Source organism: Heterocephalus glaber, unplaced genomic scaffold, assembly GCF_053883595.1.
Source record: "Heterocephalus glaber isolate CG9 unplaced genomic scaffold, H.glaber_assembly_v1.0 deba00001806, whole genome shotgun sequence".
NCBI lineage: Eukaryota > Metazoa > Chordata > Mammalia > Rodentia > Bathyergidae > Heterocephalus > Heterocephalus glaber.
In genome coordinates this window covers 1,751,299-1,778,051 of record NW_028258481.1, presented here as the reverse complement: position 1 = coordinate 1,778,051, position 26,753 = coordinate 1,751,299, and the positions used below count along the sequence as shown (strand labels likewise).

At 52.2% G+C, this 26,753-nt stretch overlaps 1 protein-coding gene, 1 long non-coding RNA gene and 9 other non-coding genes across 12 annotated transcripts; 10 read left to right on the top strand and 1 right to left on the bottom strand.

The window, feature by feature from the left end:
- The first annotated feature begins 3,920 nt into the window (after positions 1-3,920).
- On the top strand, positions 3,921-4,028 carry LOC147820713 (U6 spliceosomal RNA). Its single transcript, XR_015448338.1, has one exon. It is a non-coding gene; the product is annotated as a U6 spliceosomal RNA (small nuclear RNA).
- Positions 4,029-6,099: 2,071 nt separating this feature from the next.
- Positions 6,100-18,788, bottom strand: Slc3a2 (solute carrier family 3 member 2). Its single transcript, XM_004874412.4, has 10 exons — positions 18,557-18,788; positions 11,085-11,483; positions 10,688-10,861; positions 9,928-10,022; positions 8,225-8,293; positions 8,068-8,126; positions 7,799-7,979; positions 7,579-7,722; positions 6,650-6,733; positions 6,100-6,568 (listed from the first exon to the last, which is right to left on the bottom strand). The coding sequence occupies exons 1-10, from the start codon at positions 18,663-18,665 to the stop codon at positions 6,206-6,208; spliced, it is 1,677 nt and encodes a 558-aa protein (XP_004874469.2). The 5' UTR covers positions 18,666-18,788; the 3' UTR covers positions 6,100-6,205.
- Positions 18,789-18,928: 140 nt separating this feature from the next.
- LOC147820704 (uncharacterized) lies at positions 18,929-22,341 on the top strand. Of its 2 annotated transcripts, XR_015448275.1 has the most exons (10): positions 18,929-19,039; positions 19,369-19,425; positions 19,619-19,714; positions 19,902-19,952; positions 20,285-20,309; positions 20,749-20,793; positions 20,977-21,011; positions 21,213-21,249; positions 21,684-21,824; positions 22,063-22,341. It is a non-coding gene; the product is annotated as an uncharacterized LOC147820704 (long non-coding RNA). The 2 variants fall into 2 exon arrangements; XR_015448274.1 differs by lacking the exon at positions 18,929-19,039 and having other exon boundaries at positions 19,237-19,425.
- LOC147820712 (small nucleolar RNA SNORD26) lies at positions 19,478-19,550 on the top strand. Its single transcript, XR_015448333.1, has one exon. It is a non-coding gene; the product is annotated as a small nucleolar RNA SNORD26 (small nucleolar RNA).
- On the top strand, positions 19,763-19,830 carry LOC147820711 (small nucleolar RNA SNORD27). Its single transcript, XR_015448329.1, has one exon. It is a non-coding gene; the product is annotated as a small nucleolar RNA SNORD27 (small nucleolar RNA).
- Positions 20,143-20,216, top strand: LOC147820710 (small nucleolar RNA SNORD28). The gene has a single exon (XR_015448335.1). It is a non-coding gene; the product is annotated as a small nucleolar RNA SNORD28 (small nucleolar RNA).
- Positions 20,527-20,643, top strand: LOC147820709 (small nucleolar RNA SNORD22). The gene has a single exon (XR_015448331.1). It is a non-coding gene; the product is annotated as a small nucleolar RNA SNORD22 (small nucleolar RNA).
- LOC147820708 (small nucleolar RNA SNORD29) lies at positions 20,836-20,900 on the top strand. Its single transcript, XR_015448334.1, has one exon. It is a non-coding gene; the product is annotated as a small nucleolar RNA SNORD29 (small nucleolar RNA).
- Positions 21,076-21,145, top strand: LOC147820707 (small nucleolar RNA SNORD30). The gene has a single exon (XR_015448332.1). It is a non-coding gene; the product is annotated as a small nucleolar RNA SNORD30 (small nucleolar RNA).
- Positions 21,354-21,422, top strand: LOC147820706 (small nucleolar RNA SNORD31). The gene has a single exon (XR_015448340.1). It is a non-coding gene; the product is annotated as a small nucleolar RNA SNORD31 (small nucleolar RNA).
- LOC147820705 (small nucleolar RNA SNORD22) lies at positions 21,864-21,989 on the top strand. Its single transcript, XR_015448330.1, has one exon. It is a non-coding gene; the product is annotated as a small nucleolar RNA SNORD22 (small nucleolar RNA).
- Positions 22,342-26,753: the final 4,412 nt, after the last annotated feature.

Below are 26,753 nucleotides of genomic sequence, written 5' to 3'. Positions count from 1 at the left end.
TTTAGCCACACTTGGTGGCAGACATCTGTCATCTCAGCACTCTGGGAGGCTGAAGCAGGAAGATCACAAGTTTGATCCCAGCCTAGGCAAGGTAGGAATATAGCAAGAACCTATTTCCAAATAAAAAGTCAAAAAGGGGCTGGGGATGTAGCTCAGTGCAAAGGCCGAGTTCAATCCCCAGTACAGTACTGGAAAAAGAGAAAAGTCTTGCAGCTTCTGGATTTATTTTACCTTACCAACGTGGGAGAAAGATGTGCATTTTAACAGAGGGAACTCACAGGTATTTATACCTTCCAGACAAGAGATGTGAATTTAAAATCATATTGCCAGGGCAACACATTATTACGGAAGACAAGGGCTCAGAATCACAGCATTTTGAGTTCAAGCAGCGCCGCTTACATCTGATGATCTGACAGGACTTGTTAGGAATAGCATTTGCCAGGGTGGTTTTATGATGCGGAAAAGAATCTGCTTTCATTTCTACAGAACAAGAAGGAACATTTTTTTCCTTCTTATCCTACTGCTATTTTTACTTTTCTCTCTGCCAGGTAGAGGGACCGCATGGTTTCACGGCAGCACCAGAGATGCAGGTGCCGGTCTGGGCTGCGGTGCTGCTCTGAGGTGTGGGCTCACCTGGCAGGCGTGAGGACTGCAGTGATCGCCACCACATAAAAAGGAAAAGGTAAAGGCCGGGGATGTGGCTCAGTGGCTCGGCCATCTGCCTCGAAAGCACAGGGTCCTGAGTTCAATCCCCAGTACAAAAAAAAAAGGAAAGGAAAGACGCTGGGTGATGAGCCACACACTTGTTACCAGAGACCCCTGCAGTCGATTCCAGTGCCCACCTGCAACACAGACCCTGGGAAAAATACACGAAGAGAGAGCTAGGAGACAGGAAGCAGGGACCAGGTCAGCGAATGCCAGTGCAACTGACAAAGGCCCTGGCCAGTCCCGGGCACTGACTTTTATTGGCAATCAACTCGGGTAAAGGCAAGCTACCCACAGTTCCATGGAAATTAATGTAAATAAGGCTCACAAAGGACAAAACTAAGCATTCTTGAATTGGGAACAGAATGGACAAAATATGTGGTTGTAATTGGAACACTGTCCTTCTAGTCAGAAGGTTTTAGTTGTGGGAACAGAATTTGGGTGTGAGTTACCCTGACCTCGGCACGCAGGCTTCAGCCGGACTCACCTCTATAAAGAAGACCGTCATGGGGTTCACTCCACACAGCCTGCTTTGGGCATAATCAATATTATGTCCTCTGCATCTGTAATCCCAACTACTCAGGAGGCTGAGGCAGAACGGGAGGATCTAGGGTTCAAGGGTAGTCTGGGCAAATTAGCAAGCCCCTGTCTCAACTCAAAAAATAAAAAGGCGGGACCAGGGATTTAGCTCAGTGGTTCCGGCACCTGCCTCACAGGCACAAGGTCCCGAGTTCGATCCCTGGTACAAATAAATAAATAAATAAAAAGGCGGGCAGGGGTGTAGCTCAGTGGTGCTGCGCCTGCCTGGCAAGCACAAGGTCCTGAGTTAGAGCCCTGGTATGGGGGGGGGGTGTAAAAATACTTTTAAAATAATAATTTAAAAAAAGAGTCCTGGGGATGTAGGTCAGTGGTAGAGCAGCCTGCATTCAATCCCCAGCACAAAGAGAGAGAGGGAAGGAAGGGGAGAGAAGAGAAGTGCATGGGGCGGGCAGTGTGGACGAGGCAGGGCAAGTGGAAGGGACGAAGGAGCGAGGTGGGTGTGCTGGGGCCCACCTGTAACCCAGCTCCCAGAAGGCTGAGGCTGGAGGATCGCCGTGAGCTCCAGGACAGCCTGAACAACATAGCAAGACACTGACTTAAAAAGGAAAAAAAGCCGATTCTGGGTCAGGCATTGGAGTGTACACCATCCCAGCACATTGGGAGGCTGAAGCAGGAGGATCCCAGGTCAAACCCAGACTCGGCAATTTAGAACTTAGCAAGACCCTGTCTCATAATATAAAAAGCAAAAAGGGCTGAGGATGTCTCCCGTACTGAAAAGAGAGTCTGCACTTGCAGCCTGTGCTTCTGTGGGTGTCCCTGGGTGGACTTGGGGTGGGAGCCGGGTGTACTCACTTCCCCCTCCTGTTCAGACTCCCCCATGTGGAAGGCACCCGTCCTCCCTCAGCCTCACTTCCTCCTCACAGAGAAAGCAGTGCTGTACATGTGTGCCCAACCGCACCGCCCATGACACAGGGCTACTACTGCTTGGTCAAGACTGAGTCGCTGTCCACGGGGAGCTCCACAGAGGCCGCAGCCTGGAGACCACACAGAGACCAGAGGGCCAGAGCGCAGCCATAAGCCAGGGAGACTCAGCAGAAGCCGAGCGCCGGGCCTCCGGGGACTGCCAGCCTCCAGAGCAGGGGAGCTAACGTTCCATTAAAAACATCACGGGTTGGGCCGGGAATTTAGCTCAGTGGTTTCGCCGCCTGCCTTGCAAGCGGAAGGACCTGAGTTCAATCCCCAGTACCAAAAAAAAAAATCACCTGTGCAGGGAGCTCCCGAACCCCCTCACACCCCTCAACACTCACATGCCAAGGCCGGGCCCCTTGGCCCCCGGGCTCTGTCACTCAGCCTCCTCACTCTGTCTTCGACTTGGTCCTTTCTGCTGGAGGAAGCAGGCTGCAACTGCTCTTATTAAAAACAAACACTTGGGCCGGGGATTTAACTCAGTGGTTCCGCCACCTGCCTCGAAAGCGAAAGGTCCCGAGTTCGATCCCCAGTACCAAAAAAACAAGAACACCCAAGCACTTTCTGTCTCTCTTCTTCCAGTGCTGCCTCCCAGGGCGTGGTCAGCAACTCTGCTTCTCTCCCGCAGGCCACCCAGTGCCACCCAGCCACGCTGCTCTGGACACAAGTGGGCCCCAGGCTGCATGCTGACAGGCACGTGGCCACGGCCAACTCTGACTCGGCCCACAGCAGCCGTGCCAGGCTGCCCACTCCCATGCACACACACCCCCACTCGTTCGGTGCCCTCCTCCTGGTCCTCTTGTGTCTGCTGTCCTTTCATGATGCCCATGTCCGCACTCCAGCCTGGGGCAGTCTGTCCCAAGTCCTCACAGTTCCACTGAGTGTCCACAGCCGACTGCACTGTGGCCCACACACAGCTGCCCTAACCCTTCCTGGCCTCCCATCTCAACACATGGTGAATCCAATCTCCCAGCTGCTTCAGCCGAAATCTTCACAGTCCTCCCTGACTATCCCCTTCCTAGAGCCTCGCTGGCTACGTTAAAACCACCACCACCACCCTGTGGACCAGGGCAGGGACAGTGGCTGGGGTGAGTGACTCAGCAAGGAGGAGGTGACTCCTGAGTCCTCAGGACCAGGACACACAGGCACTGGGAGCAGACGCATCCTGAGTTCCACCCCACCCTGGCAGCCAGGGCCTCTGTGCCCAGCCACACACACCCACTAAAAGACAATGCTGCTTCCTGCTTCTTGGTGCCTGCTTCCGGCTCACTTTTCAAGCCTGGTCCTGCTTCCTCTCAGTTGTGCCTGATGGCTGTCTAAGCGCCTGGGGGCCCGTGCTCAGGACTAAACCCAGGGGCCTGAGCTCCACTCCCAGGTCTCTTTATGATTTCATTTTGAGACAGGCTCTCCATAAGTTGCGCAGGCTAGGCTCAAACTGCTGTTCCTCCTGCCTCAGCCTTCCAAGTAGCTGCAACTACAGCTGGGTACAACCACACCCAGTCCCGTGAATTCTTTTGGTGCTTAAGAAAACCAAGTGGTCCACCTGAGACGATCTAAAGACAGACAGAACCCCTTAAAATCATAAAAATCCACCAGGCACTATGGTGCACACCTGCTATCCCAGCACTCTGGGAAGCTGAGCCAGAAGGATCACAAGCTTAAAACCAGCCAGGATGTCTTAGTGAGACCCTGTCTCAAAATGAAAAACAGTGCTCGCTTCGGCAGCACATATACTAAAATTGGAACGATACAGAGAGGATTAGCATGGCCCCTGCACAAGGATTGACACACAAATTCATGAAGCGTTTCATATTAAAAAAAAAAAACGAAAAATAGGCAGGCTGGGGATTTAGCTCAGTGGTTCCGCCACCTGCCATGCAAGTGAAAGGTCCTGAGTTCAACCCCTGGCACCAAAAGAAAAAGAAAAATAGGGGGCCGGGGATGTAGCTCAGTGGCACCACGCCTGCCTCACAAGCACAAGGTCCTGAGTTCGATCCCTGCTACGGAGAAAAAAAAAAGCAATTACCAGTGCTGCTACACCAAAAATGAAAAATAGGGGTGGGGACTTAGTGGTGCCACACCTGCCTGGAAAGCATAAGGTCCTGAGTTCGATCCCCAGTACCAGGGGAGAAAAAAAATATGAAAAATAAAAAAGATCTGGGGATGTAACTCAGTGTGAAGGCCCTGGGTTCAATCCCGTTACACGCATGTGCGCGCGCGCGCGCGCACACACACACACACACACACACACGCACACGGAAGCACCCTGGAGAAGCCCCGCAGGCTCCAGGGACCCTCCTCTCCACAGGCTCAATGCTGCCTTCTGACAGCATTGCTGCTGTCACCCTGCCTTGCTGTCCCCACCTTGGCCTTTTGCTCCTGTTCCTCCTTCTGTGTGGCCCCAGCCAGGGTTCCTGGTCCTGGGCAGCACAGCTTCCACCCTGCCCACAGCCCGGCCTGCACCCCAGCCACCTGCTCTGCTAGTTCATGGGCTGGAGCAGCTCCACTCTGGACACCGCAGCCACCGCCCCGCCTCTGCAGCCCACTGGGCTCTTGCGGCCTCCTTGTGACCTCTGCCTGGGTCTCAGTCCCCCCACTTCTATCACATGGGGCCTGGCCAACCTCCAGGCTCCCTGAGATTTCCTCAGACCCCTCAGAACAGCACGACTGAGAATTGCTCATTTCTGAAATTTCTCATTTAGGGGACCACCAATTTCCTGGACCACAACTGACCACAGGCAACTAAAACCACAGAGTGACACAGGCAAGGAGGGACGACTATAGCCAGACTCATAAAAGAGGACAGAGGTTTCGGGCCAAGGAAGAGTGTGGTGGGGAGACCCTGGGGAGGCAACTCAGGGAGCACACATGCGCCAGCAGCTTGGCGGCTGACCCAGCCATTGTCCTGGTGTCTGCCTGAGGACTTGCCACCAGGTAATGATTTATGGTGAGCTTTGGGGGAGTGGAGACTGAAGTACCAGCTGGGTCCTGGGAGGGGCTGGCGACTAAAGGTCACTGAAGATCAGGTGATCCCAGCGTACTACGCTTCATGGCCCTAGAGGCACATGGAGCACCTCAGATCCCTCCCAGACTGAGTCCCTTGAGCCCCAGCTGTCTGAGGGTACTCACAGGGACCAGTCAGCGTCTGGAAGCACTCACTGCCCTTTGGGATCTGCCAGGCCTGTCACCCCTGGCCTCTCCCTGGGTCTCACTCAGGTCACCGGGAGCCCCTCCCCTGAACCTCCCTGCCTTCTCTTCCTCCAGGCACATGAGCACCGAGTCCCTATTATAAACTGTATTCCTCTTATTTCTTTTCCATTTCTCCACAAGATGAGCAGTCTCAAGGGACGGGGCTCTGGGGATTTAGCAGTGGTGCTGCCTGCCTTGAAAGTGCAAGGTCCCGAGTTTGATCCCTGGTACCAAAAAAAAAAAAGAGAGAGAGACAGGGACTTTTCCTGGCTTTCTTTGTTCTGTAGTGCTAGGGATCAGGTTCAGGCCTAGTGTTCCTGGACACACTGCAGCAGGCGGACATCTGGGCTTCGCTCTGCGTGTGTGGACTGCTCAGTGCATTCCTGTGGCATGAATGGCCTCTGGCATCCTTCCCAAGTTCCCTCAGGAAACCAGGCCATCCCGCCCCCACCTTTCTCCCTGAAAGACAGGCCTGCAGAGACACACCAACTTCACAAGCTCAGCCAGATTGTCAAAGATGAGAAGCACAAGAATGCAGGCCCCAGAACACCCTAGACAGCCTGGGGGAGGTAGACACAGTCCAACCTGACCCCTTGCTGTTGCCCTCGAAGGGCCCCTCTGGACTCTGGAGCTGAGACCACTTGTCCAGGAGGGGAGCAGAATTCCTGCTGTGACAGAGGGCTGACAAGACCTCACCAGGTAGGGTGACTTTTTATTTGAAGGGGTTTCATCTGTAGTCTGCAAATATTGAAAAAGGGAGAGAAACAGGATCTCAAAGGCCCAGGCTGGGGCGGGGCAGGTGGGGTCAGGGCTCATAGGGAAAGTGCAGCAGCAGCCCCTCGTGGGCCTCCAGGCTCAGGGCTCCCAGCTCCAGGCTGGCACCCTCCTTGCGGCCCGGATGGGTACTGAGCAGCAGGTTGGCCTGGGGCGGCAGGCTGGCAGTGGCTGGCAGGCCTGAGGCCCCGAGCGTGGCCGACTGCCTCAGGTCCCCAAAGTTGAGCACCACCAGGAATCGCTCGTTCTGGTCCCAGTGGCGCACATAGGAGAAGAGGCCGGGTGGGGCGGAGAGTGCATGGAAGTCACCGTGCAGCAGAGAGCGCTCCTTGCCCCGCTGGTCGCTGAGTCTCCGGAACAGAGAAAGGAGGGAGGCCGGGTCCTCACTCTGGCTCTGTGGTGAAGGAAACACAGAAGGGTGAGGCCTCGGGGTGCAGACTCCACCGCCCCGCTGCCCTCTGAGCTGAGCCCTCACCTTCACTGTCATGTTGGCGCCCACGGACCCAGAGGCGTCGGGAAGGCTGGATGTGTCCCACGGCATGACGGGGGCTTGGGCAGGCTGGGAGCAAAAGACAGGGCTTGCAAAGGCTCCCTCCTGCCTCCCCCGGGGCCACCTCCCACCTCCCACCTCCCCATAAGCCAAGGGGCCCAGCCCCAGGCTTCTCCGCACACCCTGTCCCCTTGGCCTCCTCTACCTCAAGAGCTACTTCCAAAGTCCTTGGGCTGCTCCTTGGGTTCGTGGCTACCCGGAGAGTGCACCCCCGCCACAAACCCTCTCCTCACCCCATCTCCTTTGGCACACAGTTTATCAGCTCCTGGCATCCTTACTGCACCTGCTTATCAAACTCATCACCACCATGCAATGTATCCACTGTGTGCAGCACACGTGCATGACTCCACGCCGTCGCTAACCCCAGGCGCCTCCACAGCAGGGCCCCTCCCGTGCCACTCCCTGCCCACACTCCCCTGGCTCCCCAGAGGACTCAGGGCCTAACACAGAGCAGCCACAGCCCAATGAATGAATGAATGAATGAACGAATGAACGATGGCTACGTCTTCAACATTTACCGCACCAGGCACTGACATTAAAAAACGGGGCTAGGCATGGTGGCAACACCTACAGTCCCAGCTACTCAGGAAACTGAGGCCAGACAATCAGTTGATCCCAGGAGTTCAGAGCCAGCCTGGGCAACACAGGAAGACCCCTAATAATTCTACAAGAAATCCAATACCACAGAAGAGATGACCAAGGGTGAAATGACTCATCCAAAGCCACACGACCACTGACTAGGAACAGAACCTAGTCTCGGCCCAAGGCAGGGTCTGAGCCACTAGCCCCAGGGCCATGCCATCGTGACCCAACAGGCAACTGCATTCTCCCCATTGTGGGGCAGTGAGCCGCACCTGTCCAGGAAGACTGGCAGCCTGAAGGCCAAGCTCATCTCCATAGCTGAACACAGGGGTGCCCGGCAGGGTGAAGAGTAGCAGCTGGTAGAGCCGGAGGAGCTGAGAGGGCACGAAGGATGTCAGGAGCCCAGCCTGCGACACCTGCAAGGCACACAGACTCTGTGAGCTTAAGCCTGCCCTCCCCCACTCCCAAGGCCCTGCCAGTCCGAGCACTCACGCTCCAGCTGCACCAGCGGCCAGCACTGATGTTTAGATACTGGTTGACCAGGAATTTCATGTGTTCCCCCGTGGGACTGGGACTCGACAGGTAGGAGCTGGTCAGCAGCACATCCTGCGTGGACTCAAGAAGGCTCAGGAGCTGCTGCATGTTGGAGGAGTTGGTGCCTGCAATGAAGAGCCTGCGGAGGCAGGGCAGGTGTCAGGCTGGCCTGGGACAGGATGCCCCCGAGGCCCCAGAAGAGAGGGGTCTGGGCACCAGGTACCCACCTGTCTTTGCTGGAGCTCTTGGTGATGTTCTCCCACTCAGCCAGGAAGGAGGGTGCATCCTAGAGAGAGAAGGCGGAGTCAAGACACGGGGCTGCTACCCATCAAGGGCAGACACTGCCCCCGCCTAGCGTTGGGTGGCATGGGGAGAGACACTCACCTTCAGTTTCTCCACGTCCCGTACCTGGAACCCATCCACTCCACCCTCCAGCCAAAAGCTCAGAGCTTCCTACAAAGTGGAAAAGAACACAGGAGAGAGCAACACACAGGTGAAGACTCAGAAGATCCCAGCCCGCACGCCCTGGCTCCCTCTGTCTCTGATCCCCACAGAATTTCTTACTGTTCCAGCACTTGATTTTTTTATTCCTGCCTCTGGCAAATACAGCTTCACCTCTAACAGCTATAGAAAACGCCCAGGAGAAAATGTGTATCAAAATAAAAATCCACTTAACACTCAGCACAAGGAGGGCCAGTATCTTCTACTTTGTTTTTTGGTTTTTGGACACAAGATCTCACTGTGTAGCCCAGGCTGACCTTGAACTTGCAACGATCCTTCTGCTTCAGCTTCCCAATCATGGGCATGTGCCACCATGCCTGGCCAGAATCCTCTTCTTGGAGATAAAGAAACAGGCTCAAGAAGCAAGGAGACATGGTCAAAGCAAGGGAGCAGCAGTGACTGGACCTAGAGTGCCAGGTGGCCCTCAAAGTAAGTGGTCTCACTCCCTCCAGTCTCCCGAGGGCTGGGAGGCACAAGCCCAAGAATGAAAGACCGGGATTCAAAGCACAGCCCTGAGCAGCTCTGGGAACTGGCCTGGCCTGGCCAGCAGGCATCTAGCAGGGGGCTTGGGCCCCACCCTGCCTACCCCTTCTTCCCCTCCTCTCTCCACATCCTCCCTCCTTTGGGCTCCATCTCCAGAGGCTACCACCCGTCATGCCCCACAAATCCGAAAACTGTCCTTTACCACCAACTTTTCAAAGTCTCCCACCAACTGGCCAAGAACAGACTCAGTGATCCTGGGGTCTCACCCAAATGCTTCGAAATCGGAATTCTCCCAGAATCGCAACTTTGTGAACCATCTAGGTTTCCCATTCTGAGCTGCCAGGTAGCAGGAGCTGCATGACAGTGAAAGCCCTGCCCCAGCCTGCCGAGCTCAGTTGGAGCCACTACCTAGAAGGTCAACATGGAACGACAGACTACTTACTTGGACTTCACATCTGGGGCACTCAAAGCTCCTCTGTGCCTGCTTCCTCATTTACAAATTAGGGACAATAATAGGTACTTTGTGCGACTATAGGGAACTGGGAAACATCTGGCATGGTCCCAGTCACCGAGGAAGACTCCAGGGCTTATAATTTCAGACTGGGCAAGCCGCGCATGTTGGCACATCCCTGTAATCCACACTCAGGAGGCTGAGGCAGGAGGATCTCTTCGAGTTTGAGGCCAGCCTGGACTACATAGTGAATTCAAGGCCAGCCTGAACTACATAGCAAGACCCTATCTCAAAAAAAAAAAAAAAAAAAGTTAGACTGGGCTTTCCTCCAAACACATCAAAAAAGGACTGAGAAGTCAAGCAAGACAATCCCACAGAGAAAGAAAGGACTTCCTATCCTGAAAAGAAGGAAAATCAGACTTGCAGATGGACATCTGACAAATTCCCTTCCTGGCGCCATGTCACCCCCAAAGTCAAGGAAACAAGAAAAATGGGAGATCAGAAAAGAAACAAACACAGGGGTGTACTGCAGGCCTATCCTTCCGGGTGCAGGAAGAGGGGTTCCTGCTCCTGCCTGCGGGAGCCAGGCCAGGGGTGCAGAGCTCCCATGAAAGGACCCTGGAGAGTGGCACTGAGGGCCTGGAACACTCACCTTCACCTTGGCGGCCGTGTCATTCACCTGCGTGGGGAGAAACCAGGAGTTCTGGCCCTGGTAGTTGGGGGTGAGGTCCAGGACGACATGAATGCCTGAACAGGGGGCGTGAAGGGAAGTGAGGCGCTCAAACAGAAGCTCGACAAGTGTTTTCAACCTACCTACCACCGGGTTTGAAAGCCTGGATCTGGGCCCGGCCAAAGCTGAAGGCAGGACTGCAGGGCAGCAAAGGAGGTGGAGCTATGGGGCCCCTGGCTCCCCACCCCCCAGTGAACTCTTTGAACATGTTTCTGTATTGAGCAGTGAGATAATATTCGGGCTTCCCCCGTGCCCAAAAGGACCCATAGTTTTTTTTGTTTTTTGTTTTTTTGTGGTACCAGGGATTGAACTCGGGTCCTTGCGCTTGCGCAGCAGGCAGCGAAACCACTGAGCTAAATCCCCGGCCCAGGACCCATAGTTTTTTCAGTTTAAAACCCCCCGTAGGAGTTGGGGTGTCCACTGATGTAGTAAAAGCCTATCTTATGGAAATAAATGGCACTGAAGCCCAGAAGTTAAGTGACCAGTTCAAGACTGCCCGGCCAGGCAGAAAGCCCCCAGCCACTCGATAAATCCTTTTTAGGCCAAAGTCTCACAAATCTCTGCCCAGGAAAACCCGGAGCCCATTAGCAGCACCGCAGACAAGAACCCAACCCTGCTTTTCCCCGGGCCAAAGGACAAGCCTTTTCGCGCTGGCCCTGCCTGGGGAAGCCCAGAAACCCACTCTTTTTCTTGGCCGCCAGGAGGAGGCTGTCAAAGTCTTCCCGAGAACCGAGAGTGGAGTCGATCAGCTGCAGGTCGGTCCCCGCCAAATCATCCTTCCGGTTCTTGTGAATGGGGCCAAGCACTAGGCCCTTCACCTTCAGGGCGCTCAAGTAATCCAGGCGCTCCCGCAGATCTGTGGGTGGGGGACACGCTGGCCAGGAGGCTTCGAGCGCCCAACCCCCACCCAGCCCGGGGCGGGATCACGAGGCTGCGGGGAGGTGATGCAAGGAAGGCGTGCGCGGCGTCAGCCCCGGCTCAGCTCAGAAAGGACGGGAAGGGCCGGGTATGCCGACGGGCCCTCCGGGTCCCACCGGGTCAGGACAGGCAGTCGGTCCGGGACGGGAGGGCACACTCACCCGCCAGGTGGCCCGCGCCGCCCTGGAAGGCGTGCGCGTCACCCACGTAGTAGAGCGGGCCGCGGTGCCACCAGGGCTGCTCGGGCAGCGGGCGGCAGCGCGGCGCTCGCACGATGATGGCCACGGCGCCGGCCAGCATGCCGAGCCAGCCCAGCCAGAAGAGCACCAGCAGCGCTGCGCGCGCGCGCGCCCAGCCGCGGCCACCCGCCGCGGCCAGCAGCTCCTCCTTGCTCAGCCCCGTGAACTTGGCGGCCGCCTCCGGCTCCGGGCCGCCCGCCAGCGCCTTGGCCTTCACCAGCCCGTTCTTCTCGGCAGCCGCCGCCATCGGCTGCTTCTCGGGCTCCAGCTCGCTCAGCTCCACCTCCTTCATGTCCACCTCGGTGTCGCGGCTCATGGTGCCTGCGGGCGGAGACACGCGGAGTGCTCGGACGCGGAGACGGAGACCCACACGGACACGGAGCTAGCTGCCGCCGGACTGTGCTGCCCGCCGGGCTGGAAGCGGAAGGGAGCCGAGCTGGCCCCGCCCTCTACGCCCCACCTCTGCCGGGCCCGTCCGCAAGGAGGGCGTCGCAGGAGGCGCGGTCTCGGTCGGCAGCCTCCGACCTGGAGAAGCCCCAGGGTTTTGTTTCTTCCCTATGCTACCTAGGCTGGGCTCAAATCACCATCCTCCAGCCTCGGCCTCCTGGGTGCTGAAGTCTCACAGGTGTGCACCCCGGCTCCTGGCTGCAAAGTCCAACTTCTCAGCGCGAAACTGTCTACTCCTGCGGTCCCTCGCCCCTGCGCTCAAAGGCTTCGCCCGGAGCAGCCTTCAGGACAGGCTCTGCTGTGTCCAGCCCGGATCTCCACGCCCCTCTAGGCCCCACTCCCTTCCGCCTGCTGTGGCCACCGCGACACCATCACCCAGCGCCGGGTGGCCCCGACCACCTGTACGTACGCAGGGCCGGCCTAGCTCGCCCGCCCGGCCCCGCACTGGCTCCGCAGGCAGCAGCTCTGACAGCTCACACCAGTCCTCTCCTCCCTCTGGACCCCTTCCCGTCCCACCCGCCTGGGCTGCCCCGCCAGGCTGTCTATGCTGGAGTAAACATCCAGGGTTTGGGGGGCCGCAGCCAGCACTCCAGAGCTGGGGCACAGGCAGCCGCTTCTCCTTTCTCACACAACACTGCGCCCTGCAGGGCTCACCCCACAGGGCACTGCCAGGACCGTGAGCAGCTGGCCCTGCAGAAGCCTGCAGATCTCCGGGCTCCCTCCAGAGGCCCTGGCAAAGGGGAAGGCAAATGGGCAGAGATGACCAGACATCAACACGGGGAGGTGCCAACAGGTTCTGGAACTCCTTGTTCATGGGCAGAGCCAGCCTGGTTATTTTCAGAGAGGAGCTGAAGGAAACGGGTTCCTTCCTCTCCCACCAAGGCCAGAAGCCAGAATGCAGAAGCCAGGGTCTAAGGTAACAGCAGAGAAAGGGTGTAAAAGGCTCTCTGCCCTCTGCATCCACGGGTCCTCCTATCCACCCCGGAGAGCAGCTCGGGAGGGGCGGGCGGTGGGTGGGCAGAGGGTGTGTTTCACACCAGTGCTCTAAGATGACACGAGTCCAGGAGCCCTGGACACAGCGACCAGAAATGCCCAGCACACCGGACCCCGGTGTGAGCGCCTGAGGCGCAAGCTGGGGCCAGCTCTCCCCTGAGGCAGAGCACCTCAAAGCCTCCGTGGCTCCACACTGGCCGAGTGATGCCCTCTGCAGCCTCCCAGAGACCCACCACCGGCCTCTGCGGCACAGCCCAGGCCATACAGGCCTTCAGAGGCCGGCATTTCCACAACTGGCTACCGAAGCACAGTGCTGTGAGGCTCGGCTTAGCAGCAGTGTGTGCAGTGCCAAGGGGCACAAGGGCCAGGAGGGTTAAAGCTGTTCAATAAAAGCATTTCTTAGGAGAGACATAATCACACCATCTGAAAGTAACTGGGACTCAAATAAGTGCCAACCAGCGACACTGCAGCAAGCCACTCTCTCCAGGGCAATTACGTACGAATAGACATGGGGATGGTGGCACACCTGGCCTCGTGACTTCGCGAGAACCTGCCTTAAAATTTAACATAATGAGAAAAATAAAGAAGGCTAATCCCCGGTACCAAAAAAAAAAGAATAAAGAGGGCTAGGCATGTGGAAGGCCCTAGGCTTAATCCCCAGCGAGAGAGACAGAGAGAGAGAGAGAGAGAGAGAGAGAGAGAGAGAGAGACAGACAGACAGACAGACAGACAGACAAGACAGGCAGGCAGGCAGGCTGGGAATTTAGCTCAGTGGCACCGCACCTGCCCCACAAGCACAAGGTCCTGAGTTCGATCCCTAGTACCTATCACCCCAACAGTTCATTCCAGACTTAATATGGACAAGAGTGTTTCCTAAAGTGTTGCTAAAGCCTGATTCTGAGTGAGGGTGTACAGAAGTGTCAAAAGGGCCGGGGATGTAGCTCAGTGGTTCCAGCACCTGCCTTGCAAGCGCAAGGTCCCAAGTTTGATGCCCAGCACCAAAAAACAAAACTAAGCAAAAAAGAGTGTCAAAGGAGGGTTGGGGATGTGGCTCTGTGGTGAGTCTAAGTCACTAAGTTGCCCAGGTGGGGCTCAAACTTGCAATCCACCTAACTCAGCCTCCCGGAGAGCTGGAATGACAGGCGTGCCTTGCCCAGGTCCCTGGTTCCTTTTATTGGCAACCAAGATATGGGCATGTAGTATCTTCTTTGTTCATTTGTGCTAGGGATTGAACCCAGGGCTTTGGGCACATAGGCAAGTGCCCTTCCAGAGCTACACCCCCTGTTCTAGGTGTGTTTTACAAACAAAAACTACGAAGCAAAAATGTAGCCAAAGCCAGGCATGGTGGCACATACCTATAACCCTGGCACTCAGGAGGCTGAAGCAGGAGGACTGCAAGTTTGAGCCCAGCATAGGCTGCACAACAACCCCCTGTCATTTTCTAACATAGCAATCAATGGATCCTAGTGAGCAGCAAACCGCACTTGGTTCTATCAAGAGGTACAAATGTCAGCCCAAAGCCATCTGGAGCTGAGAAGTGAGACTTGGTCAGCTTTTCTACTGAGACCACTCTGGCCACAAGGTGGGGAAAAGATGCAAGAGGACAGAGCAGAGGCCAGGAAGGCAGGTCAGGAACCCTAAGTAGGGCATGCAGGATGCACCAGGGACTGAGCCAGGTGAGGCCTTTGGGCTGCCAGGGGCTGGCCTGGCACTCACAGCCAGACTTAGACAAGCCCAAGGGGAACATCAGAGAACATCAGTGTCAGACAAGGCCCCTCTGTGACTAGGACAGCTCAAGGCAAAATTGGGATTGTTATGTAATCACATTTCAATCTGTACAAAACATAAACAGCCCAAAGCACAAAAATGATCAAGCATCTCCCTGCTCTGGCTAATATGAGTGATTGCCAATTTCAGTGTTAGCTTTCTTCTCCTCTTCCCTCATTCTAGATAAGGTTCACTAAGACATCTAAGGCAGGCATGGACAGCACATGCCTATGATTCCAGCATCCCAGAAGGCTGAGGCAGGAAGATGGAAATTTTGAGCCAGCCTGGGCAACTTAGCAAGACCTTGTCTCAAAAGAAAAAAATAGTTGGGTTTTTTTTTTTTTCCGGTACCAGGGATCGAACTCGGGTCCTTGCGCTTGCATAGCAGGCGGCAAAACCACTGAGCTAAATCCCCAGCCCAGAAAAAAATAGTTGGGTGTGGTGGTGCACACCTGTAATCCCAGCACTTGGGCGGCTCAGGCAGAAGGATCACTACAGGAACTACATAGCAAGACATTGTCTCAAAAACACAAAACAGACAGGGCTGAGAATGTAGCTCAATGTGAAAGCCTTAGTTCAATTACGAGTTAAAAAAAAAAAAAGACGCCCAAACCAGACACAATTAACAATCAATCCAGTTGCCACCATTGTTATATTCCCCTAAGGGAGACACCTAACTCCACCGGTCTCAGCTAACCAATCTCTGCTGAACAGCTAGCTGCCTGCTGCCGGATGGGGGCACTGCTCAGGAAGACTGGGCGCCCATACTAACAAGTGGAATGGGACTACCAGCTCTCCTGCAGCCCTTCAGTCCCAGCGCAAAAGCTCCTGGTTCAGGCCCGCAAACACAGCAGCATCCAGCCCCAGCCTTATCACCCTCTGCCTCCAAGACCTGCCTGGCCCTGCACTTGAAGACACGTCATATCACACAACCTACATCCCAAATATCCCTGCAACCCTGAAAATCCTATAAGCAAACTGGCCCAGAAATATGCTCAATTATTATGTCATTCAAAAATAAAAATACAGGGCCAGGGATTTAGCTCAGTGGTTTCGCCGCCTGCTGCTCAAGCGCAAGGACCCGAATTCGATCCCCGGTACCAAACAAAATGAAAAATAAAAATAAAAATATAAACCGGGAGTGGTATTGCATGCCTATAATCCCAGCACTGAGGGAGGCTGAAGCAGGATTGCCGCAAGTCTGAGGCCAGTCTGGGCTACCTAGTGAGTTCAAGGCCAGCCTGAACTATAGTGAGACCCTGTCTCAAAAAACAAAAATAAGTAAATAAGTGTAAAAATATAAACTCAGTCCAGTACTGCACATCTGTAATCCAGCACCAAAGAAGCCTGAGGCAGAAGGAACCGAAGTTCAAATCTCACCAGAGTCATTTAGCTAGACCCTCTCTCAAAAAATAAAAAGGGCAGCCAGGCATGGTGGCACACACCTGTAATCCCAGCACTTGGGAGGCTCGGGCAAGAGGATCACTATGAGCTTGAGGCCAGCCTGAACTACATACAGAGACGCTGTCTCAAAAAACCAAAAATAAAACAAAAAGGGCTGGAGATGTAGCTCAGTGGTAGAACACCCCTAGGTTCAATCCCCAGCACTGCAAAGGGCGGAGGGTGCTCAGTGAGACAGTGGAGCTCAGATGCTGAGTCAGCCGCCAGCACCACAGATCTTCAGGTGTGGATGGCCTCCTCCCTCCAGCTCCGCCTCCAGCCTGACCAAATGCTTAGTCCTCCTCCTCCAGACAGTGCCTCTTGCTCCCAGATGGGGCAGGGCCGCTCCTTGCACAAAGGTCCTGCCCGCAAGCTGGTCCAACTCACCTACCAGCCAGTGAACTGGGGCAGAATGACATCGCTCAAAATTCCATGTGCAATGACACTTGCATAATGTCCACCAAGCTTTTTTTTTCTAGTACTGGAGTTTGAGCCCAGGCCCTTCACTCTGAGTATATTCTGGAGCCATTTTTATTTTGAGACAGGGCCTCAGTAAGTTACCCAGGCTGGGTTCAAACTTGCAGTCCTCCTGTCTCAGACTCCCAGAGTGCTGGGATTAAGTGTGTGCCCCTTCACCTGGCTCCCACCAAATTTCAATGTCTCCTTCACATACGAAAGATTTTTCCTGTTTAAGAAACTCCTAAGAGGGCCAGGAATGTAGCTCAGTGGCACAGTGCCTGCCTGGCAAGTGCGAGGCCCTGAGTCTGATTCCCAGTACCAAGAAAAAGAAAAAAGAAACACCTAAGCACACAAAAAAAGTACCAACCAAAAGCTCATAAGCACACTCAGTGATTGTATCTACAGCCAGACCTGGCCACTTTGCCAGTCTTACTCACACTCAGCAGGATCAGTGACTGCTTCTACCTGCCTGACCTCTGCAGCTGCATAACTTAGAGCCCTGACCCAAGTCCCCTTTTCGAACCCACTGGCTTATCAAGCAAACTACTGTGACAATCCAATGTCCCTGATTTGTTTATGCCTCAGTTTCTCATCACTTCCTTGCTCAGAAACGTTCAACTGGCTCCTTTCTCATTATCTACAACTCAAACTATTTAGCTTTGCATGGCAGGACCTCACGCAGTGTCCCCTGGAAATCTCCAGTTTTACATCCAACCCCTCCCCTTAAACCCATCTTTCAGGAACTGTACCGACACCCTTCTTTCCTGTGCTGACTCTTTACCTGGACCTTTTCATTTTCTCCCTTTTGTTTTTCTTTTTTGTTTCTGAGACAGGGTCTTCCTATGTACTTGAGGCCCCCTCAAACTCTATGTAGTCTAGGCTTGCCTCTGACTTTGCGTCCTCCTGCTTCAGCTTCTGAGTCCTGGGATTACAGGCAAGAACATCTTTTTCGTTGTTATTTTTTTGCTTTTTCAGCAGAGGTTTATTTTGGCCCACAGTTTGTAGAGGCTTCAGTGGGCTGCTTGGCATAAACATCTTAATCCCCCTAACCAAGGCAAAGTGTTTTTATCATTTTCCCCCCAAATTCTGTAATGGGCAAGGAACAAGCACTCAGTTATTAAATGAATTAATTTATTTCAGGGCCGGGGATGTAGCTCAGTGGTTCCCCTGCCTGCCTGGCAAGCGCAAGGTCCTGAGTTCGATCCCCAGTACAAAAAAAAAAAAATATTCTAGTCGATAATAACTTAATTCAAACCGGAATCCTCTCAGTAATTCTGTACAATATCATTCATTACATCACACTGGGATATGCGCGGGAACAATATTGGTGCCCTGTGAGTGAAAATTGGTTCTTGGGCTGGGGATTTAGCTCAGTGGTTTCGCTGCCTGCTGCGCAGGCGCCAGGACCTGAGTTCGCTCTCCGGTACCAAAAAAAAAAGAAAATTGGTTCTTAAGAAGGCTTGTTAGGGCTGGGGATGTAGCTCAGTGGCGCTGCACCTGCCTGGCAATCCCAAGGTCTTCAGTTCAATTGCCGGTACCGAAAAAAAAAAAAGAAAGAAAAAGAAAAACAAATTAATAAAAAATTTAAAAATAAAAGCATTTAAAGAAAGGTCTCTTGGATAGTGATGCACATGCTTGAAATCCCAGGATCCGAGAGGCTGAGGGAGAAGGATCGCCACGAGTTAGGGGCCATCCTGGGCTACACAGTGAGCACAAGGCCAACCTGGACTACAGAGGGAGACCCTGTCTCAAAAAACAAAGGACAGAAGCCTTTGGAACTGCACGTGGCCAAGTATGTATGCAGTACATGTGCACCTGTTACTGAAACCTCGGGGTGGGTGTTTTCTAGGTTGGGCGGGGTGACCGTGAACAAGGCTGAGAAGCCTGAGCCTGATCGTATGGGTCCCTCTGGGACCCGTGGGATCAGGCTGCCTGGGTTCCGACTCACTAGCGGGACTACACCAGCCCGGTGGCCAGGCCCTGAGGCACCTTCACGCCTCCTCAGAGTGTTAGCTCTGCTCCGCCAGGCCGTGCACCGCGCACCCACGGGGCTGAGTGTCCACCCGGGTATCGCACTCATGTGCCCTTCAGTAGCTGCTGGGCGCGGGTGGGCTTCAGATCTGAGGTCTCTCTTCTATGAAATAGGGGCGTGGATGCCCCACTTTTGGGGGCTCTGGAGACAGGATTCCGTGACGGAGCTCAGCCGGGCACAGCATAAGAGAAGCGCTGCCCTGGACTCCCGGGCCCAGGAGGACGCGCCGACCGCGGTCCCGAGGGCCCGGCCCTACCTGAGTCGCCACCCGCGCTGCGACCCTGCGTGTCAGCCTCCGAGGGCACGATCGGAGGCGGCCGCAGGGCCTGGGCGTCGCCCGGGAGCTCGGGCTCCGTGGGGTCCATGGCGGCGGGGCTCCTCGCAGACCTAACGTGTGGCGGGGTGCAGGAGCAGCAGCGAGACTCCCATTTCTACACCCGCACCACCAGAAGGAACCGCGGGGCTCCTGCCGCAGCGCGACCCTTGGGAGCATGCGCGACTCTCCGAGCCGCGGGCTTTGGGCAAAGCGCATGTGCATATTTTCCCACTGCACGTTCATTGGTGGAGTGTTTCATCAGCCTCCCCAGGAATTTTCTACCTATAATTCTCTGTGCTCTCTGTCCTTTCTGAATGCGCATGCGCCAGATATACTCCCGCCCCGAAATCCCGTGGGCCTCTGCGGGGTGGTATTTAAGTACCTCGCGGATGCTCGTACAGTCTCGTTTTTCTGTAGCTGGTGGTAAGTGTGTTGGTCATGGGGTTTCTTGGTCTTCTGCTTAACTTTAAAGGAACTCACGAGCGTTTCGCGCTGTAGGGTTTCTTCGTGGTACCCATTTGGTTGCCACGGAGAAGAGCTAATGCAGGTCCTTGACTTGGAAGCCACGGCGGGACGTGAAGGACAAAATGGCCGTCGCGGTGGCGGGCGGTGTGCATGTGGCCGCCCCTGTGATGAGGACCTCACAGACCTGTGCTGACCTCCGTGAGGATGACTCTCTCTGAGGGGACGGCAGTGGCCCGCTCAGCCGCCGCGCAGGAAATCCCCGGTGTTAATCTGTTGTCTGTCTGCAGGGTTGGGCCCGCGTTTGAACACTGGAGCCGGAGACACCCCCACCACCCCGTCCCGGGGTAAGTGCCGTGGGTTTCGCATTCCCTGACTCTACAAAGCCTCTAGGATGTGCTTCGGGGATGATTTAAGAACTGAACTCTCTCTTTCTGATGGCTCAGTGGAGAAAGCAGAAGTTCTGAGTAGCATCATCTGCAGCAGATTTCTGGACTTTATCTCTTCAAACTGAGGTGTTAAAGGGTGCTTTCTTTTCAGATATATTTCAGCTCAAAAGAGCTCCCTGCTTGAAGAATGAAAAAAGACCCATCCTTCTGCACAAGGAGTGTCCCAGCTCCTGGAGCACTGCTCCAGGTTTGTGCGCTGTTTGTGTCGTAGTGGGAAGGAGAGACTTTAGAGGACACTCCATGATGAACAAACGACAAGCATATGGCTGAGTCCTGAATGATGTCATCTTAACTCTGAGAAGTGGGCCATAGCTATAGAGAAAATTTTAAATGATCTATTCTTATGTATGAACAATGCCCTTTTCTGTCTCCAGTATCTCAAAACCAGTCCTGAGGAGTTCAGTTACTGCCCAAGATGAATACAGGTAATTTTCCAAAGAGGGCTTGGATCATTTCATCCCAGGAGTGTAAAACACTTTATCATAAGGGTCAGGAGAGCACTGTTGCCATTGCTTTGCTCCTTCCACCTTGTTCTTGAAATGATTATTTGGAGAAAGTGGCCCAATAGCACAGTTGATTCTTGTAATGGTGTGCTCTTCTGTCATCCGCATCACTGTCAGATGATTTGAATCAATAAACTGATGCTCCGTGAAGTATGACGGTTATAGCATGTTAGAGTTCTGATGGCAGTTGTTGATGAAGAAATGCTTTTTTGTCCTTAACACTTCAAAGTAATCTTTTATTTCCCCTTTCCCAGGTTGTCATGATACTTTTCTCTAAAGGTAAGATGTTTACTTTGGTTTTTGTTATAAATATAAATTATCCATGGAACAACAAATCCTTGATCCAGGCACAGCTTTTCTGCTTTTTCCTGTTACCTGTAGTGATGTTTATTGCTCGCCCCTTATTTCTTGGATGCCAGCTGGTCCCAAGACTCCCAACTCTTGGAAAGAGTTGAAAGTGTTGAGTACTTGCCAACTGTAGCCTGCTGGACTTCAGTGGCAGTGAGGAGCAAGTATCCTCCTGTCTGGTCCCAGAGCCAGTTATGATGCACCCACTGGGGTTACAGAGAAAGAAGATGAAAATGTTCTGTAAAAAGCTGTCTAGTGTAGCAAATGTGTCTACACCTATCATGTTTAGCTTTAACTCATCCAGTAACAATGGCTAGTGTGCTGCTTTGCTATTTGAGATGCTTTGCTAATAAATAATTCTCTGATTCAGGAGCGGGTTGTTCCTGTATTCCACTGGAAATCTTCCAACATTGAGGTTAGTTGCAGGTTTTTTGTTTTTATCTCACCAACTAGGCAGTTTCCATGATGAATTAAACTAGCTCACTATGACCGGCGATGAAAACACATGAACACCTGAGAAACTGGGAGGCATGGGAGTGGAGAGGAATACAGGTTGGGAGGAACTTTGCAACCAACTACAGTTTCGTATTTTCTGCAGGCACTATTACTCCCAGCAAACTACTTGGTTTAAAGGTGAGTGATTTTGGTGTATGTTAAATGTGTGTCACGTGTTGGGTTAAAATGCCTCTTGAGGGCTGTGTATGATGACTTACATGGAATCTCGTTCGGCTGATGACTTGCTGTTGAGACGTGGAAATCTGATTTTTCTAGGGATAATTATTTAGGTGACTATATTGCATGTAAACATTATTGATTGGATCTTGTACATTTCAGATCCAGCATCTTATTTGGAGGTCAGGAATGATTTCAGGTAAAGATCTTTGTAATGCTGTCATACAAAATCTGTGGCTCTTACATGGGTGTGGTGGCACTTCTGGTCTACGTGGCCAGCTTTGAACTAATGAATTACTACTGCTCACCAGTGATGAATTGAATACCGCCCCAGTCTGATCACCATGACAGAAAGGTATTTTCTGAGTTGAGCACTTTAGTAACAAGAGAAAGTTAACCAATAGGCTTTGTAGCCAGTATTTGAGGGATATATGCATGCCTTGAAACTATTCTATACTATGTATGTTCATTTTCTCTAACCAATAGTAATAGCTGAGATTTCAAGCAAATGTTTTTGTTGGTTTTTGCGGGGGGGGGGGGTACCAGGGATTGAACTCAGGTCCTTGCGCTTGTGCAGCAGGCGACGAAACCACTGAGCTAAATCCCCAGCCCTGTTTTTGTTTTTTGAGACAGTGTCTGACCATAGTTAAAGCTGGTCTGGAATTCCCAGTGATCCTCCTGCCTTAGCCACCTGAATGCTAAGATTACAGGGGTACAGCAACCATTATGCCCAGCTGCAAACCACGTTAACTCTGCTCCAAGCCAAAGTGAAAGGTGAGTGCTCATGACTGTAAGGTGAATTAAGCTAAAATTTCCCAGTGATGAGACATTCACACGTCTTACTTCCAGTCCTAGCCCCAGAGCCTGTAAAGGTGAACCCACTGGGGCCAGCTAGGGGAGGAGAAGAAAATTTGTTCCAGAAGGAACTGTCTGAGGGATCAAACATTTTCTTTATGCAAGGAAGGAAAAATCTCATTAGTTGCTGAAACATGATTGGTTTGTTTTTTTCCAGGTCTCAGGAAAAGACATGGTAAATGGAAGTGGTAGGTATCTGTTCAAATGTTTGTGTCTAGTATTCTAATACATAACTGACAGATTCAGTGCTGCCTAAAAGCAACACATTTTGTTGGCTGATCTGAGGCGTGGCCCTTGTAAGTAATTGCGGACATTAGTGCCTTTCCAGTAAAGGACTTTTCCTCTGATAGGAATCCCAGCCTCAAGAATGACAAGGTCTAGCTTTTGAACTCAGCATGCAGTCACTTCCATCCCAGTAATAAAAGCTGTTTTCTCACCTGCTGTGTTGTCCTTGCTTTGGGGTGGTTCCTGGGCACTGGCTGGGAGTGAGCTGAGACTTCACTCTTGGGAGCTTGGTCCAACTTTCCATAGCAGTTTGTAGTGGTGCCTTCTCCCAGCCCAAGGACACAGCAGACATGGCATTAAAGGAACCCTGGCCCTAAGACACCCCCCTTTCACCTTGCACATGTACATGAACCCTAATATGGTATCGTATAGTGATTGGACTTTTGGTACTGGGGACTGAACTTGGCGCTTGGGAGGCAGGCAAGGGTAAAACCACTGAGCTAAATCCCCGGCCCTGGACTTAGAGCCCAAGTTTTTCCGTAATGCATTTTGAGCCTTGTACACTCTCATCCCAGCACTGGGAGCCTCAGGCAAGTTCAAGGGCCTAGGCAGTTTGACACAACCTAGTCTCAGTGGTCTGTGGGGTAGACCTTCAGTCACATTTTCTCCCCCATCCCCAACCAGAGACAGAATGGAAAAGGATAGAGGCAGAGTGAGTCCTGCCACCTCATTGCCTGTGCATGGCTTAATGTCCGTAGCCTATCCATCCCACCGTGAGGTGGCCCAGCACCATTATAGCCACTGCAGTGTACTCACCAAAAAAGGTGCCCTTTTACTGCTGCTGGCTTCCTCCTAGAGGGAGAGCCAATGAGGGTCATTTGTCATGAATGGTTCTTTACCAGGTGTGATTTTTGTCCTACCTGTCGGCATTTCTGGCTGTCCTAGTTTAAGGGAGATTACCAATAGGTACCCGAGGCCCCAGATGCAGTTACACTCTGGATCCCCAAACTCCTTCCACCCAGAACAATGAATTGCCAGGCTAGGCTCCAGTCAGGCTGCTGGGTTTGGGACTGCCACGTCCCCATCCCCAACTGCTGTTTTCTGTGTCATCTGTCACAAGGGCTAGGGATGATCGAAGCATGTTACATGTATGTCCCAGTCTGCTTACAGGAAACTCAATATGTAGAGCTGGCTTTTTTTCCTCAGTACCATGGGTCAAACTCCAGACCTTGTACTTTGAAGGCAGGCGAGGTGCCACTGACCTAAATCCCTGGCCTTTAGAGCCAACTTTTTTCTTTTAAATTCTTTTATTGGTACATTTTAGGTATACAATACGTTTACATTTATCATTAGGTGCTTGTACCTGTATGTGATGTATCTTGGTTCTTATTTTTTCCCCATTACCTGTGCGCCCTTCACCCCCTCCGCCCTTCCCTATTTACAAAGACTTTGTTTCCCATTTTTTCCTTTTCTCATTTTTCCTTTCCCTTCTTTCCTTTCCCCTTCCCCTCCCACCACCCCTACCCCTTTGGACCTTTTCTTCTACTTCAAATAGTCAATTATTTGTTTTAGTCATTTTAATCCTTATTTACACTTTCAGTTTCTCATTAGAGAAACTTCTGTATTTACACATGTGTGTCCTATTTCACTTAAGAGGATGGCCTCTATTCATCCATTTAGCAATAAATGGCTCTAGTTTCTCATTCTTTATGGCTGAGTAGAACTCCATTTTATAAAAAAAAAAACTCATCTTTATCCAGTTTCCAGTTGATGGGCATTTGGGCTGCTTCCAAGCTTTAGCTATTACAAACTGTGCCACTATGAACATGGGTGCACATATATCGCTGTGGTATGATTCTTTTCTTTGGGAAGATAACCAGCAGGGGAATAGCTGGGTCAAATGGGACCTCTAGCACTAGTTCTTTGAGCTTAGAGCCAACTTTTAAAAGGCAAAAGTAAGTCACAGGAGGGGGGCTGGTGAGAGAGACCCTTGAAAGCAGGTGGTGGTCACATCCTGAATGATGAAGCCCAAGGCAGGGCAGCGGCTTCTGGAACAGCACAGCTGTGCCACAGGACTTCAGATCTGCATGCCAGGACTTCTGGACCCCCACTTTCTGGCCCCTCCTAGTCCTTGTGACTCCACTTCTGTGTCTCTCAAGGTTATGTTACTGCAGCCACAGCAAAATGATACAAGAACTTTGAAAGTTTTGAGTTTTGTTTTCTTGTTCAAGACCGAATTATTTCTTTAGATAAAACAGTGTTCACCAGTAAACTAGCATTGATCCACACCTGTAATCCCAGCACTCCAGCACTTTGGAGGTCGAGGCAGAAGGATCACAAGCCTGAGTCTATCCTGGGCTACATAGTGAGCACAAGGCCAGCCTGAACTATATACCCTGTCTCAAAAAAACCAAAATGTAAACAACGAAAAAAGTTCTAAACACCAAGGTCAACCAGGGATTTCAACTTCATGTTGTGTTGGGTTTTAGAATTCATAAAAAGAGACAAAAGTACCATTTTTTAAAAACAGCTTAATGAGTTAAGAGGTATACTGTGGGGCAGGAGATCAGCTATCGCTTTTTATCAGGAGCTTGTTTTTCCCACTACTGGGTATTAAACCCAGAGCCTTTGAACCGCACCACAGCCCAAGACTTTTATTACCCTTTTGAGACAAGGTCTTGCTAAGTTGCCCAGATGGGCTCGAACTTGGCATCCTCAGCCTCCCACATCAGAATATGGGATTACAAAAATATATACATAGGATTATAGCCAGGCATACACCACCGTTCCAGGCTTGTTATAATAAATCTTTTTATATTACTTGACAATTTAAGGTATAGTGGTACCTTGGTTCATGATCTTAATTCTTTCCATGATTCTGGCTGCAATCCGAATTGGAGTAGAACCAAAGCAAATTCAGTGGTTAGGTTCAACGTTGACTTTATGGGGAAATTTGATTTAGTTCTTGTCCAATTCAGTTTGCGACCAGAATCATGGAAAGAATTAAGTTCATGAACCAAGGTCCCACTGTATCTGTTTCATTAAAAAAAAAAAAAAAAAAAAAACGGGTCAGGGATTTAGCTCAGTGGCAACACACCTGCCTCCAAGTGCAAAGTCCCGAGTTCAATCCCCGGTACCAAAAAAAAAAAAAGTGAATTTAAGTTGAGCACGGTGGCATATACCTGTACCTCCAGCTCTCGGGGCTGAGGCAGGAGGATCACTGAGTAAAGGAGTTTGAGACTAGCCCAAGCAACACAAAGACCCTGTCTCAAAAAAAAAAAGGTATGGCACACCCCTGCCATCCCAGCATTTAGGAGGCCGAGGCAGGAGGATCACTGAGTTCAAGGCCAGCCTGGACTACAAAGGAAGACTCAGAACGACCAAAAAAAGAAAAATAAGGTTAAATGCACCCATATGGGAAGAATATTCTTTCCTTTTTCTCTGCACCTGTCACCCAAGCCAGTGAGTCCCTATTTTCTCTCCTCCCATTCTCTGCTACCACGCCCCACCTTCATCTCCTGCCAGGAGGGCCTGAGCCCAGCGACTGCCAGTCACCTCCCACGTGCTTGGCAAAGGCCTGGGCTGCCCTGGGGCTCTCAGAATTTGGAAAAGGTTGGGTTGAACCTAGGGCCTTTGTACTGAGCTACAACACCAGACCTTCTTATTTTTTCCTTGGAGACAGGATCTTGCTAAGCTGATGAACTGTCCAAGTACGAGCCCACCCTGTGTGATGTAACAACTTAGTGAGAGTCTGTCTCAAACAATAAAAAGGGCTGAGGATGCACCTCAATGTGACAGGCCTGTGAAAGGGTCAGGGGGAGTGAATGTCACTGGAGACCCTACAGTAGGTCCCAGCCTCCTGTAGGTTAAAGAATAGACGAGACAATGGGCTGGGGATTTTGCTCAGTGGCACCGTGCCTGCCTCGAAAGCAAGAGGTCCTGAGTTCATTCCCCAGGACCAAAAAAACAAACAAAAAAGAATAGGACAAGACTTACAGTGAAACTGAGTCTTGGGTCTTGGTCAGTGCTGCTGATGGCAGCAAAGACAAAAGCCCCCAAGCACATCCAGTACTTACTGAATACAATCGTCAGAAGGAACAGGGAGCTAGGGAGCTCTGAAGGCATCTAGTGAAACACTGCTGAACACCTGGCATGATGGTGCCAGGCAGGGCTGTCAGGGAGTAGGCACTGCTTATGTTGCTAGGATAGAAGACATGGGTACTGGGACGAGGCACAATTGGCAAGCAACCCACAAGGTCAGGGAGAAGCAATAATTCAGGAGAAAGGATTTTAATTGGGGTCACGCTGACCTCAGCTGCACAGAATTCAGCAGGGCCCTGCCACTTCACAGACTAGGACTTGGGCCTCAGTGACAGCCATCAGCAAGAGAGAAATGCTAGCCCAACTCTGCTAGCTGACACGCCCATGTGAGTCACGAAGGACTTCCCTCTGACTCCTGATATAAAACAGTATAGAGCCGAGGATTTACCTCAGTGGTTTCGCCACCTGCTGTGCAAGCGCAAGGACCTGAGTTCAATCCCTGGTACCAAAAAATAAATAAATAAATAAAAATAGTATAGTCGAATTAGGGAAGGCAAGAAGCATGTGCCACTCATAGCCTGC